Source organism: Anoplopoma fimbria, chromosome 1 (assembly GCF_027596085.1).
Source record: "Anoplopoma fimbria isolate UVic2021 breed Golden Eagle Sablefish chromosome 1, Afim_UVic_2022, whole genome shotgun sequence".
Classification (NCBI taxonomy): Eukaryota; Metazoa; Chordata; class Actinopteri; order Perciformes; family Anoplopomatidae; genus Anoplopoma; species Anoplopoma fimbria.
Genome location: NC_072449.1, coordinates 15,606,114 through 15,621,986, shown reverse-complemented (window position 1 = coordinate 15,621,986; position 15,873 = coordinate 15,606,114). Strand labels below are relative to the sequence as shown.

Sequence of the window (15,873 nt, the reverse complement as noted above, 5' to 3'; positions counted from 1 at the left end):
AGCCATGTTACGAGAGCTTGTTGAGAGCCTTCCCTACAGAGTGGAGGCTGGTATCCACATTTTCAGGCACATTGTTTTTAAATTAAATGTTCAACAATCACATATGAGTGTAATCTTTTTGCCATTTAGTGTACAAAGATAACAACATATAGAGAAAAAAAAGGGGAAGCAATATCCGATCATCATTGTAGTTCTTGGCCATGATTAGGGTTTCTCAGGCTCATCCAGGTTTTTCTTCTTTTTTTTTCTTTTGGGATATATGGATCATAAATATTCACGATCTGCAGGGTAAACTTGTCATTTGCTTTAAAAATGAAGCGATAAGATTTAAGGATTGATTTCTGTAGATGCACTGGGTTTTCCATTTGCCTGAAAAAAAAGCTTAATAAATCAAGCAGAGGAGGTCGCCATACTCTGCTTTGCCAGAATACACACATACACTTTCAATAACACCAGTGGCATGACCTTAAACACCACAGAATATTAATCAGCTGTTACATTTTATAATTTAATCATTACCCTAGGGCCTAGGCCATGGTCATTTGATCATGTTTATGTAAATAAACTCCATCATTGTTGTTTTAGGAGAACTTAGGTACCCAAATAACACACTTCAAATTAAATAAAAATCCAACTCCCCATACGAGCTCAAGGTCGCTGGTTTAATGTAAGCTTTCTCTCCGGATAAAACAGCGTGTTGAGGATGAGGGAGAGCTGTGGTGTGTGTCCTCCCCACATTCCTGAGTACAGCGGATTCATTTTCTTAGATATAGCCAAATGAGTTAATTGAAAGATTAGGAGGAGAGGGCTTCTCTTTACTTGGTGATAGATGTAAAATATCGGACCATTCTTTAATAACGTTAAAGTTTCAAGTAAGACCTTATTTTGAGAAAGATGAATTACATCTACCAAACACCACAAAAAAATCGTTACAAAGGCAGCTCCCTGATTCATTTTTGTCCTCTTACCAATGTAACATCATATTGCTGGACCTTATTGACCAGTTGGGATGTATTAAAAACGGCCAAAGTGATCTGGACGCTTGGTATGATACACTGAGTGGCTGTGTCTACACAGCTTTGAATAAATGTGGTAAGAAAATATGTAATAGCCATAAAGGCTTTAAAAAATGTAACAAACCTTACTGGAACAAAAACTTGCAGACCTTATGGGACAATCTAAGAAGAGCGGAAAAATCATTTCTAAGATGTAAGGATAAATTCCTGAAGGAAGGGCTGAAGATAGAATTTAAGGAAAAGCAAAACAAAGTAAAAAACAAGTTTAAAAGAGGTAATGGAATCTGAAATTAATAGAAAAAGCGGAAATACATTAAGAGAATAATCATAATATTTGTTTTTGAATGCATTTGAATTCCTTAAAGGAAAAAACTTTAAAAGAGTTTGAATCTGAAATGAAAGGTAAAAATGGTAATATTGGTAAAAATGTAAATTGAAAAAAAAAGCTACTGGAATTGACGAAATTTCAAATGAAGTGTTGAAGTCTCCTAGGCTGTTGAAAGTGCTGTATGAGTTGTTTCAGTATTGTTTTGACAATGGCATTATTCCTACGCAGTGGCAGAAGTCTGTTATTAAACCTATAAATCTTCAAAAAATGACCCAAAGCTTCTTCTCAGCTATAGGGGTATAAGCCTTATTAGCTGTGTAATTATATAAAATTATATTCCTCACTTTTACATGGCAGACTTGTAAATCACCTTGACAGGACAGGTTTTCTTGCGGGCGAGCAAAATGGATTTAGAAAAGCCAGAGCATGTGTTGATCATATATATGTAGTCACTTCCATTATACGTGCAAGGATTAAGGAGAAGAGGTCTACATTTGTTTGCTTTATTGATTTCCAGAAGGCATTTGACTGGATTAATAGGGAACTTCTTGAATATAAGTTATTAGATTCTGGTGTAAACGGGAAGTTTTATTTTGCCTTAAAGTCCCTTTATCAAGCACCTGTTGCTCATGTTCAAGTGAACGAATACACAACTGGATGGTTTTCCCAACAATTTGGTGTGAAGCAAGGAGATGTTTTGTCTCCAACATTGTTTTCCATTTATATTAATGATTTAGCTCTACAAATGAAAGCTTCTAATTTGGGGGTCAAAGCAGATGATCAGACAGTGGGCATATTATTATATGCTGATGATGTAGTTTTACTTGCTGAACAGGAAAAAGATCTGCAGATTATGCTGAACATTGTCATGGAGTGGTGCTGGAAATGGAGGCTAGTGGTAAACCAAGGCAAAACACGAATAGTACACTTTAGACACAAATCATTACAGAGAAGTTCAGTTGTTTTTAGCTTTGGTTCAACAGTACTATCTTACTCTGAACAGTATAAATACCTTGGCATTACTCTCGATGAGCACATGACATTTAAAGAAGCTGTCAATATTCTAGCTCAGTCAGCGGGAAGAGCACTAGGATCTGTACTGAACAAAGTTAAACATTGTGGTAATTTAGGATTTCATACATATACACAACTATATAACTCATGTGTATGTCCTGTGTCTGACTATGTTTCCAGTGTTTGGGGTTTTGGTGAGCACACAAGTTGCAACACTGTGCACCACAGAGCGATTAGATCATCGACATCTCTGTACTCTGGAAACTGTCAGATATAAAATAAAAATACAGCCACATTGGCAGTTTCTAAACCCGACCACTAACCACTGATATAGTTGCTCAACATGTGAATTCAGATAAACATCACTTGGTACATCTTCCTGCAAAGTATTACTATTAAGTATTAATATTTAGTTTTAATTTAATTTACATATCGAACCAAACGTTTCACTGCTGCAAAATAAGATATTTCTTTTTTTTATAAATAAAACGCATGAATCCCTCAGAGGGCTGGACCTGACTCTGGTCCTGATAAAGACTCAGACACACAGGGACCGGCACATTGAGTGGACATGGATCACAGAGTGCTGATTGTGTTTCTGTTGCTCTGGAGCTCAGGTAGGACTCTGGTTTAATGACGAACGTTTGTAGATGTTTTTAAATTACTTGCTTAGAGGCAGAGACTGTGTGTGTGTTTGTGTGTGTCTGTGTATGTGTGTGTGTGTTATGTTCTGGAGAACCTCTGGTCAAGATGTACAGACCAACAATTGCTACAATTTTCATAACACATGAGAAACATACAACATACAACAGTATTATGAGCAGCTGAATGAGCAGCTACAACAGAATGCATGATGCTATATGAGACGACCAATTCAAACTGATTTATTTAATTATAATGTTAAATACAATACAGAAGAAAGAAACATCAGTTAACAGGAATATTTTTTAAATATTATTATACCATATTACCCAAAAGGATGAAAAGTATCGGCTATATAATTCAATAAACCATTCCATCCTCAGTCCATATTATTTCATTTTACAGGAATATTGGGGCTTGAAATAAACAAACAAACAACTTAATGACTTAACTTTTTAATGCAGTCTGAAAACGGACCTCCTGCTGACAAAGAATCATATAGGCAAACTCAACAGGGCTGCCGACTTTTCTACTTATTTTGGAGTGATTTTGGTATCGGTGAACACTGTTTATTAGACCTTCTGAGATGAAAAGCCAAGTTAATAATGTCTATCACTGGCTTAATTATGCTGATTCACCCTCTGGTCTTTATATTTCATGGTCCCTGAACATGGATTTCATACAAACTGATTTTGTGGAATATTTATGTATTACTGCGGATTCATTTTCTTAGATATAGCCAAATGAGTTAATTGAAAGATTAGGAGGAGAGGGCTTCTCTTTACTTGGTGATAGATGTAAAATATCGGACCATTCTTTGATAACGTTAAAGTTTCAAGTAAGACCTTATTTTGAGAAAGATGAATTTGACTGGATTAATAGGGAACTTCTTGAATATAAGTTATTAGATTCTGGTGTAAACGGGAAGTTTTATTTTGCCTTAAAGTCCCTTTATCAAGCACCTGTTGCTCATGTTCAAGTGAACGAATACACAACTGGATGGTTTTCCCAACAATTTGGTGTGAAGCAAGGAGATGTTTTGTCTCCAACATTGTTTTCCATTTATATTAATGATTTAGCTCTACAAATTAAAGCTTCTAATTTGGGGGTCAAAGCAGATGATCAGACAGTGGGCATATTATTATATGCTGATGATGTAGTTTTACTTGCTGAACAGGAAAAAGATCTGCAGATTATGCTGAACATTGTCATGGAGTGGTGCTGGAAATGGAGGCTAGTGGTAAACCAAGGCAAAACACGAATAGTACACTTTAGACACAAATCATTACAGAGAAGTTCAGTTGTTTTTAGCTTTGGTTCAACAGTACTATCTTACTCTGAACAGTATAAATACCTTGGCATTACTCTCGATGAGCACATGACATTTAAAGAAGCTGTCAATATTCTAGCTCAGTCAGCGGGAAGAGCACTAGGATCTGTACTGAACAAAGTTAAACATTGTGGTAATTTAGGATTTCATACATATACACAACTATATAACTCATGTGTATGTCCTGTGTCTGACTATGTTTCCGGTGTTTGGGGTTTTGGTGAGCACACAAGTTGCAACACTGTGCACGACAGAGCGATTAGATCATTCTTGGGAGTTAAAAAATCAACATCAGTTTTCGCCATTACTAGGGACATGGGTTGGGAATCACCAAAGATCCGACATAAATGTCAAATGCTTCGACTTTGGAATAGACTTGTAAACATGTCAGATCAGAGACTTACAAAAAAGATATTTCATTGGGACATTTTGCATGGCCATCCATGGGCTAAGGGTTTGAAATCTCTGTTTTATATGATTGACCTGTCTTTCATTTTTCAGAACAGGTTACTTTGTAATATTCAGGATATTAGGACCAAACTGTTTCTTATGCATAAAGAAAAATGGTCAGTTGACATATGGTGTAAACCAAACTTATTGTCTCATAAAGAACAACTATAATTCAGAACTTTATGTTAAGTACAATTTAAACAAAAGACAAAGATCCCTATGTGCACAGTTACGCTCAGGAACATTACCATTAGCCCTAGAGACCGGTAGGTTTCATTCCACTCCAGATGAGGACAGAATCTGTTTGTTGTGTGAGCTCGGGGAAATTGAAAATGAGGTGCACTTTTTGTTTTACTGTCCTTACGAGGACATAAGGGATGTCCTCGTCAGTAAAATGACTTCCATTTATGTTGATTTCTTTTGGCTGGATGATTATGAAAAACTTGAGTTGTGTTTTGTAGCAGTTTTTATTTGCCAGGCCTGGGAGAGAAGGCAGAATGTTTTGTTTAAGATGGAGCGGTGAAGCAACATGTTATTTTGTAATCAAATGTGACCTGATGAGATGTGGATCCACTGCAGCTGTACTGTTGGTGTCTTGTAAACCCATGAGGGTTGGGCACGTTTTTGTGCATGACACGGAAATAAAAAAAGATCTATCTATCTATCTATCTATCTATCTATCTATCTATCTATCTATCTATCTATCTATCTATCTATCTATCTATCTATCTATCTATCTATCTATCTATCTATCTATCTATCTATCTATCTATCTATCTATAGCTCCATACAGTGTATGAGAACAGAAGGCATTCATTAGTGATATTTCTACAAGCAGTTGACAAGCGCACATCCAAATGGATTACCTGTCTTGTTAAAAAAAAATATGTTTCCAGTGTCTTCTTGTTTCTTAAATGAAAACTCTTTATCTTCATGTTTATTGTCTTATTCCTCTCCTCAGGGCTCTGCGGAGACACACACCGTTCAGGTAACGTAGAAATAATGAAAACCTGAGAACCAAAGTCTTGTTTTGCAATTTTGTTGAAATCTAAAAGTGACTTTACATCATGTGCTGATTATTTGTGTATGTGTTCAGTATTGTCCGGTGACGTCAGGTTGGTGGGAGGAGCCAGCCGCTGTGATGGTAAACTAGAGATGAAACTCCAGGGAGAGTGGAAAGCCGTGTATAAGCCTCAAACAGAGGATAGGCCTGTCCTTAGCACTTATGACGTGCATGGAGGCAGAGTGAAGGTCGATTACCAGTATGAGTGGGACCCGACATCGGCAGCTGAAGTGTGCAAACAGCTCAACTGTGGTACTGTTGTTTCACTACAAACAATACGGGGTTTCCCTGGTACATGCCTAAATGGTTATCTTCACTTACTGTCCTTGAATCCAGAATTGTCTTCTTCCAAGGTGGAGATCACCTGTTCAGGTCAGTGTCACTAACTTTACAGATGATGTTTCCTTCTCTATCACAGTGTGGAAGGAAGGAATATGAGCAGCTTGAGCATTATCTAAACTGGAATAGGTTAAAAACTACATTTGAACTGATTATAGATGGCACTTCCTTTATTCAGCAGTATACAGTGAATTGAAAGAGACAGATCATCTAAAAGTCAGTCTCTCTCTCTCTCTCTCTCTTTCTCTCTCTCTCTCTCTCTCTCTCTCTCTCCCTCTCTCTTCTTCATCAGACTCTGTCAGACTGGTGAATGGGACTAGTCTGTGTTCAGGCAGACTGGAGGTGAAGATAAACCAGTCAAACCAGTCCTGGTCTTCAGTGTGTGAGGATGACTTTGACCAGCAGGATGCAGAGGTGGTCTGTAGGGAGCTTGGCTGTGGGTCTCCTTCAGTCCTCCAGGGGGTGCTCTATGGAGACGTGGAGGCTCCAATGTGGACCAGAGAGTTCCAGTGTGGAGGCCATGAGTCTGCTCTCCTGGATTGTAGAAGCTCAGTTAGAAACACCTGCTCTTCTGGCAAAGCCGTTGGACTCACCTGCTCAGGTAGAAGAAAACCTCACCAGCAGAGTTAAAATCGATTTTTTTCCTTTTTGCCAATGTGAGGTGCGAATGTGAGCGTGAATGGTTTTCTGTCTCCATGTGTCAGCCCTGTGACTAACTGGCTACCTGTCCAGGTGTACTCCCTCTTACAGCTCTACCACTGACTGGAACCGTCATACCGGATCAATTTCTGATGGTTGAGGTCCTTTCAGTTTTGTCAGAAGCTTCTGTCCTGTTTGTACCCAGAACCTGGTGGTGTCCGGCTGGTTGGAGGAGCCAGACGGTGTAATGGCACCCTTGAGATGAAACAACAGGGCGAATGGAAACCAGTGGATGAGAGGGAGTGGGACCTGAGGTTAGCAGGCATAGTGTGTGGAGAGCTGGACTGTGGCTCTGCTGTTTCAACCAGGAGAAGATGGACGAACACAGCAGGAGAATTTTGGACAATCAAATCTGACTGTGATGCATCTTCACTGATGGAATGTTTTACAGGACTTGAGTATTCCTCTACCTTCCTAGAGATAACCTGCTCAGGTAACACAATTTATATTAATAACTCATCTGTCACACATCTGTCTTTTGTTAAAGCCGTTTAAATAATAGAGAAGTTTATTTTTTTGTATTGGAGGGCGAGTTCTTAAAAACAATGGTAAAGGACATTCAATTAATTTTTATATTGATTGGTATAGCCCAATATCACAAATCACAAGTTTGCCTCAGAGGACCTGGCAGTGGAGAACATACAGTGACAGTCATATAGAGGGATCATAACATAACACATGACAAAATCCTACTATAAGATATTCTCCGTTTCAAAACAAAATGTTACTGTTTAAGACATAAAGGCATTAACAGAAAGAGACATAAAAAGGCACTCAAATAGGATTTAAAAAAGAGTAAAACTGAATAAAATAGAAAATAAATATAAGCTAAAATAGACTAATACAAATCAAACAGTAGAATAATAATTACAATGCAGTGCAAGATGTGAATAAATAGTCTAAATAGACTTTGGTGAGACCTTTCTCTGTCTACAACAGACAGAGGCGAACAGATTAACAGACTCTCGCAAAATCTGGCAACTAAACATTAGCAAACGCCCCAGCTAACAAATTTTTTGTAATGCTAAATATGGTTGTTACCTGTGTAAATCTTTAATGTTCGCAAAAAATATATGAATACATTATGCAAATGTAACGTAATCTGCTTTCCTCCATCCACACAATGTTCATAACATTTCCAAATGTGGAGTGATGGGGTAGAGGCCAACATGCAATGACCATAACCATTTAGGAGACAGGAAGCGTACCATTGGCCGTCTGGTAACGCGTTACCTTTTGTTAAAGAGTATCTGAGGTGTTGCTGCTTGCAGATTTCTTTAGAACCGCTCATACAAACAACCAGCAATACACCCGCCTTGACAAAGTTGTGTGAAACAGCCAAGTTGCAGATACTCTGAAACATTGTTGAAATACAGTCTGGTACAGTCTGGTGAGTAACACTGAATGTGAACATAACTTTTGTTTGTTTCCAAGAAAACTCTACAGGGCACCTTTAACTATGCTAACTGAACTAAATTAGAATCTAGATCAGTTAGATTAACTAACGCTGCTGTTTCTCTCACACAGACTCCCAGACTATCAGGCTGGTGAAAGGGTCTAGTCTGTGTTCAGGCAGACTGGAGGTGAAGATAAACCAGTCAAACCAGTCCTGGTCTTCAGTGTGCGAGGATGACTTTGACCAGCAGGATGCAGAGGTGGTCTGTAGGGAGCTTGGTTGTGGGGCTCCCTCAGTCCCCCAGGGGGCGCTCTATGGAGACGTGGAGGCTCCAATGTGGACCAGAGAGTTCCAGTGTGGAGGCAATGAGTCTTTTCTCCTGGACTGTAGAAGCTCAGCGTCGACCAGAGAAACCTGCTCACCTGTTGGACTCACATGCGCAGGTAAAAAGAAGAGCTGCAGCTTTGTTTGTTGGACTGACTGACTTTCTCTACTATTTATTGTCATGACTCTGCTCAGATCCAGACATTATCAGGTTGGTGAAAGACCCCAGCCGCTGCGCTGGTATACTGGAGGTGAAAAACCACGGCGAGTGGAGACCAGTGAATGACTGGGATTCTGAATGGGACCAGATGCCTGATGCAATGTGTAGACAGCTGGATTGTGGTTCTGCTGTTTCAACGGTTTCATTAGAAAGTTATTTCCACAGACCTGTGTGGTGGATCAACTCTTCCTGTGTTCAGTCCAAATCAGCACTGAAGGAATGTGTGTCAGCAAAGGATGCATTCGGCTCATCCAGCATTTCCATCATCTGTTCAGGTAACGCTATTAATAACACAGATGGTATAGGTGGTGTTACATTATATTGCTTTACTTGTAGCCTGTTGCCCCAGCCACCCGGACACAGATAAGCTTGGGCAAGAAATCAGTTGAAAAAATGTACTGATATTTTGAAATTAAAAATCCTTTCTTCCTGTCTGGTTCCTGATGTATGAACTTTTAACAAGGAGGAGGGATGAAATCAGGTTTTGTCTTTGAGAATTAATAACGTGTGCTTTCAAGTCTCTGGGCTCTATTTTCACAGCTTAGTTTAGTTTAACTAATAATCTCCTTTTTGTTAACAGGTTTGCTGGCTCAGCCAGTCATCTCCCCCTCTCCCTCCACCGACGGGGTCTCCCAGGCCAAGCAGCAGGGGCTCCAGGTGCTCCTGGGCTCCGAAGTCACCATCAGGTGCTCTATAGAGCCACAGTACCAAGGAGGCTCCTTCCAGCTCCTCTTCTCCTCCTCCAACACAGCACAGAACTACACTCTGCCAGCTGTCAATCACTCTGCCCATTTCCTGTTCCCTGCTGCTGACCCCACCCACCAAGGGGAGTACCGCTGTGTTTATCACCTCCACTTTTACTCCCATAACTTCTCTTCTGAGAGCCAGCCGCTCCATCTCACTGTCTCAGGTAACTTTACAGACAATCTGAGTCAAACACAAATGACACTGAGCATCTCAATAGGCAGCTTTGCATCACTAAGTTTGTCTTACTCAGATAAAACTTGTGCAGATATGTGTAATAAAATGACATATTTTTTTTTTTAAACTAAGGACAGTAATGGACACAAGGGTCAAATGGTTGGGAGTCTCTGCAGCATTCATTAATAGATTGTGGGAAAAAAAACAGACTAAAAAAACAAGTGTGCGATTAAAGAAAAGATACAATTTCCCTTTGGCTGCATCTAAATGCAGCTTTCTTGTTTGCTGCTGCTCCCATCACTCACAAAGCCTGTTGATATGATGATGCTGTTCACATTTAGTGAACTCTGTACATTAAAGAGCCTGCATGTCAGATTGTCAGCAATTTAAGATTTTTCTATTTTTTTCATTTCAAGTGTTTATTAATTCAACTTCAATTTCAATTTAACTTAATCTGTTTAATCAATTAAATAAAAACATGACATTTGGACTATTGCTTTTATTTAATGGTTTAAAAGGACTTAAGGCAGCTCTACCTTTAATTAAAATGATCAGATGTGATGATCTTTAATCCGTTTCAGCTTCTCTAACTGAGTTGATCATCAGATGTGTTGTCCTCCTGCTCGGTATGACGATTCTCATCGCTGCCGTCTGCTTCACCTCTAAGGTATGGTAGATGTTTACTCAGAGGAAGTGTGCAGGATTTATTTAGAGCATTGAGCACGATATATTTCATGAGAAGAGACCCGATAATTCAGCAATAACAACCCATGTTTGCTGTCACGTCTTTCTAGGCCAGCAGAAAGGTCGGGACAAGAGAAGATCTCTGAGATTATGGATGGAGCCCAGAGGAAAGACTAGCATCTGCACGGTGCTTGTTTCACATTCAAATGAAAAAGTAGTGAGGCCGGTGAAGACTTCAAATCTTAGAACTACATGAAGAGTAACTGATGACCCCCTGAAAATCCTCTCTCTGCTGACCGCCGGTGGTTTGCTGCAGTGGTGTACAGGTGTATTATAGGACCAGAGCTCATCAGTGTTTAGTGAAAATACAACCAAAAAGGGTTGGAAATGGACTGAAATGTAATAATTCAAACCACGTTAGACAGAGGTTTTAGATCATTTTAGCCAGATGTTGTTTGTGACGCTTAATGCAATTTTTACGCCTCCCATGTGGTGAATATTTTATTATTTTCTTCTTCAAATACAAATTCTTATGCATGCTTTGGAAAGGATTTCACTCAAATGAAAAAAATATGAAATATAATGATGTTTAAAATATATGAACACTTGTGGGTAGTTGGACAGTTATGAAAGACCATAAATTATTGTCACTTTGTTTTACTTTATCACTGATACTGTTTGTTTTCCACATAACATTTTGTACAAAAGTCCCTGTTTTGTTATATTGATAAAAGATTCATTGCTTTTTGATGGACTTCTCTGTATTCCTGTCGGATATTATGCCGAATTATGACCGGGTCCTCATCGTGGGGGATTGTAACATTCACGTTTGTCCTGAGAAGAACTCATTGGCGAGAAACTTTTTAAATATCATTGACTCGTTTGACATTGTCCAAGCTGTACTTGGGCCGACACATGAACGCGGTCATACACTTGACCTCGTCTTATCCTATGGTTTGCCCGTTTGCAATCTGGAGATCTGTGACGCCTTTTTCTCTGATCATATGCCTGTTCTGTTTGAAGCCGCTGTGAACCGTTTGACAGCTAAACCTTGCGCAGTCGCTCGCAAATGTCGGGTTATGAACCCCTCCACTGCCGCACGTTTTTCCACTGTTTTCAACCAGAACTGTGTTATTCCTGAAAATGTGTCATATGATACTGAGTCACTGAACTGTTGGTTTCTCAACTCCTGTCAAACTGCCTTAGACATTGTGGCTCCACATAAAATCAGACGGCAAAAAACTAAATCGGAGGCTGAACCCTGGTTGAATGAAACCACCAGGGCTTCTAGACAGGCGTGTAGAAGAGCTGAGAGAAAGTGGAAAAAGGACAAACTACAAGTGTCTTTCCAAATTATGCGAGATTGCTGGCGCCACTACCAGTCGTCTGTGAGAGAGGCCAAAAGAAAATATTTTTCTGAGATCATTTTGTTAAATTCTCACAAACCTCGTGTATTGTTTAAGGTAATTAACTCTGCTCTGAATGCACCACAGGCGTTGCAAATTGAGGGGTCTCCTGCTGTGTGTGAAGACTTTCTCAGGTTTTTCATTGACAAAGTGACATCTGCTAGAGCACTTATTTCTCCACCTGCTATTGATCCCTCAGTCTCAGCTCCATGCTCTGTGTTCTTAGAGATGTTTGAGCCTGTAACCTTGTCCTTTGTGGAGGAGATTGTTGGCCACCTGAAGCCCTCTGGTTCTCCAGCAGATATTGTTCCTCCTCGACTTTTTAAGGAGATTTTTCCAACTATTGGACCTTCTTTTACTGCTGTCATTAACAGTAGCCTATCATCGGGAGTCGTGCCGGCTCAATTTAAACATGCTGTTGTGCAACCCTTGTTAAAAAAACCTGGACTTGATCCTACTGTTTTGTCTAATTTCAGACCTATCTCCAAACTGTCTTTTCTGTCAAAAGTCCTGGAAAAGATTGTTCACTGTCAGCTCATGGACTTTATAAATGGACAGAACATTATAGAGATTTTCCAATCTGGTTTTAAAACATTACACAGCACCGAATCAGCGCTGCTTAGAGTTTTTAATGATATATTTTTAGCTACTGACTCTGACCATAGTGTTGTCCTTGTGCTCCTAGATTTGACTGCAGCCTTCGACACAGTAGACCATGACATCCTCATTGCTCGTCTGGAGCAGTGGGTGGGTGTCAGAGGCACAGCACTACAATGGTTCAGGTCTTATTTAACCCAGCGGTCTTTCTGTGTTAGCCTTGCTGAGCATGTGTCCTCCACTGTCCCGCTATTACATGGGGTTCCGCAGGGTTCGGTGCTTGGCCCCCTTTTATTTTCCCTTTATTTACTCCCACTTGGCTCAATTCTTAGGAAGCATGGTATTTCTTTTCATTGCTATGCTGATGACAGCCAGATTTATGTTCCTCTTAGAAAGTCAGAAGCGTACAGCATTAAGCCTTTGTTAGACTGCCTGCAAGACATTAAAGCTTGGATGTCCCTAAACTTTTTAAATTTTAATGAAAAAAAGACAGAGGTTATGGTTTTCAGTGGCTCTGGTGTGTCCCCCCTGGTTGACCTAGGCTACCTGGAACAGTTCCGTAGGCCAATCTTAAATAACCTGGGGGTTAAGGTGGACACTGACCTCAAATTTGACACCCAGGTAAAAGCTGTGGTGAAGTCCAGCTTCTTCCAGCTAAGGCAGCTGGCAAAAATTAAACCAATGCTTCAGAGACAGCATTTTGAAACAGTAATCCATGCGTTTGTGACCACCCGGCTGGACTACTGTAATGCACTTTACATGGGGATTAGTGAGGCCTCCATTGCCCGCCTCCAATTAGTTCAAAATGCCGCAGCTCGTCTCTTGTAACACTAGAAAGTACGACCACATTACACCTATTCTGGCTTCATTGCACTGGCTACCTGTACGTTTTAGGATTCATTTTAAAATACTTTTATTTGCGTTTAAAGCCTTAAATGGCCTTGCCCCACCATACCTCTCCGAGCTGCTAAAACCCTACACTCCTAGCCGTTCTCTTAGGTCAGCTGACCAGCTGTTTTTGGCCACACCCCGTACCAGGCTAAAACACAGAGGAGAACGTGCCTTTGCGGTAGCAGCCCCAAAATTGTGGAACACTTTGCCACTCCATATTAGACAAACTACATCCCTGTGTCTCTTTAAAACCTTGGTAAAAACGCACCTTTTTTATTTGGCCTTTGGACACTAGATGGCGTGTTGATGTGATGTAGAAGTGTTGGGTGGGTCATGTGTTTTTACTTATTTTATACTTATTTTATCTCTTTTTCTGTGTGCAGCACTTTGGAAACCCTTGTGTTTGTTTAAACTGTGCTATATAAATAAAGTGGATTGGATTGGATCATTATGACTTGTTACAATTCATTTTTATTATTTACATTGACTTTTTATTCGGAAATATACTGATATGGTCATTGCAACCTTCACTTTAGAATGACAGTAATGTGTGACTTTGACTTTTCAATTTCAATTTCAATTTAACTGAATCTGTTTAATCATTTAAATAAAAACATGACATTTTGACTATTGCTTTTATTTGATGGATTAAAAGGACTTAAGGCAGCTCTACCTCTAATTAAAATGATCAGATGTGATGATCTTTAATCCGTTTCAGCTTCTCTAACTGAGTTGATCATCAGATGTGTTGTCCTTCTGCTCGGTATGACGATTCTCATCGCTGCCGTCTGCTTCACCTCTAAGGTATGGCACACCTTAATTCAGAGTTCCCTCTCAGTCAATTCACTTGGCACAGTAGTGTTGACGTATGTGACGACATTGGGAAGTGTTTTTTAGATACATTTTAGCGAGATCTAATCTTTACATAATTCCTAGTTCTTCACTGACCTGAAACAAGACCCTAACCCAGCTCAGAACCCTTGGTACTGCAGAATTTGTGGCATGAACCCAGAGACAAAGGCTACATGTTATGTATTATCTTATTCAAAAACAAATGTAAATGCATGCTTTGAGGTACATCTGTCTACCACAAATATGTAGTATTTTATTTGATGCATGTTATATTTCATCTTTATATTTTGTTTACTTTGCACTATTTTATGTCTAAGATTCTCCTTTTTTTACTTGTGTGATTTTCAATGAGCATTGTTGGAGGGAGCCTGAGATCTAAGATTTGCATTGCTTCTCTTATTGATGTGCATATGATACAAATTATTTTTGATCACTGGTGGGTAGTTTAACAGTTAAAAATAGACCATGTATATTTTGTTTCATATTATAAATGATGCTGTTTGTTTTTAATAAATGTTAGTTGAATTAATAATAAACTTTATACAAAATGTGCTGCTTTTTTGTATTGATTGATTGATCAGTGTGACTGATCAGCGTGACTTGACTGATATTATTGATTACTTTTTAAACTGAAACATACTTACATGTACAAACAAACATTTACTTAAAGAACATAGTGATATATGACTTTAAATATTGTGCAGTATGAATTTTGAAGAATTTTGTAATTTTATAAAAGTAGTAAAATTCAGATTTTTAATTCAGGTGGTTAAATCCAGTTTGTTAAATCCAATTTGTTGAATCCAATTTTGCAATTCAAGCAGTTAAATCCAGTGTTATATTCAGTTGTGAAATCCAGTTTGTTAAATTCAGTGGCTAAACACATGTTATAAAATCCAGTGGCTAAATCCAGTTTGTTAAATCCAGTCCTTGAATTCTTGTTTGTTGTATCCAGTTTGTTAAATCCCATTTGTGAAATCCAGGGCCAAATCCAGTTTGCTAAATCCAGTGGCTAAATCCAGTTTGTTAAATCAAGTTGTTTAATCCAGTTTATTAAATTCAGTGGGTAAATCCAGTTTGTGAAATCCAGTTTGTCAAATACAGTGGTTGAATCCAGTTTGTTGAATCCTATTGTTACAACCAGTTTTTAACCCAGCAGTGGAATCGCTAAATAGCTAAATCCAGTTTATTAAACCCAGTGGTTAATACTGTGGTTAAATCCACTTTTTATTATTAAATTGAAACACACTTACATGTACAACAAAACCTCTAGTAAAGCAACATAGTAATATATGACTTGAGACATTGTGCAGTATGAATTTGGAAGTCTTTTATACCACTTGTTGCAGCCCTTTGCAGCGGAGGAAGTTTGTGTGTCTACAGAGCTGCCCCTTGATTCTTAATGGATCCATGTACAGAAAGACTTTGAAAGCTACTAAGTTTGCCCACAAAAAAGGCTGTAAATAGTCTTACAAATGTCAGACGCTTTATTTATTAAATCAACATGCTGAATGCTGCTGGATGAAAACGATTATTATTATTAAATTGTTTATCAGCTGCTGAGAAATTGTACTTAAACATCTGCTGATTGCAGATATGTTTTAGATATTAATTTACTGATAACATTTTCTAGATTTGAGATATTACTGAGTTATCAACAGTTTTCCAGAGTATACAACTGCAATTCAATACAATTCAAAT

The 15,873-nt window shown here is 38.8% G+C and overlaps 1 protein-coding gene across 1 annotated transcript; it reads left to right on the top strand.

The window, feature by feature from the left end:
* Positions 1-2,929: 2,929 nt before the first annotated feature.
* Positions 2,930-11,055, top strand: LOC129096862 (scavenger receptor cysteine-rich type 1 protein M130-like). The gene is made up of 11 exons (XM_054605547.1): positions 2,930-2,975; positions 5,742-5,768; positions 5,877-6,095; positions 6,180-6,215; positions 6,514-6,783; positions 7,027-7,314; positions 8,409-8,720; positions 8,797-9,096; positions 9,402-9,731; positions 10,324-10,409; positions 10,537-11,055. The coding sequence occupies exons 1-11, from the start codon at positions 2,930-2,932 to the stop codon at positions 10,570-10,572; spliced, it is 1,950 nt and encodes a 649-aa protein (XP_054461522.1). The 3' UTR covers positions 10,573-11,055.
* The last annotated feature ends 4,818 nt before the right edge of the window (positions 11,056-15,873 follow it).

Coding starts and splice junctions, on each gene's coding strand:
- LOC129096862 (XM_054605547.1), top strand. CDS start 2,930: ATGGATCACAGAGTGCTGATTGTGTTTCTGTTGCTCTGGAGCTCAG. Junction 6,096..6,179: donor GTGCAAACAGCTCAACTGTG/GTACTGTTGTTT, acceptor CCTTGAATCCAG/AATTGTCTTCTTCCAAGGTG. Junction 6,216..6,513: donor GGTGGAGATCACCTGTTCAG/GTCAGTGTCACT, acceptor GTCTGTGTTCAG/GCAGACTGGAGGTGAAGATA.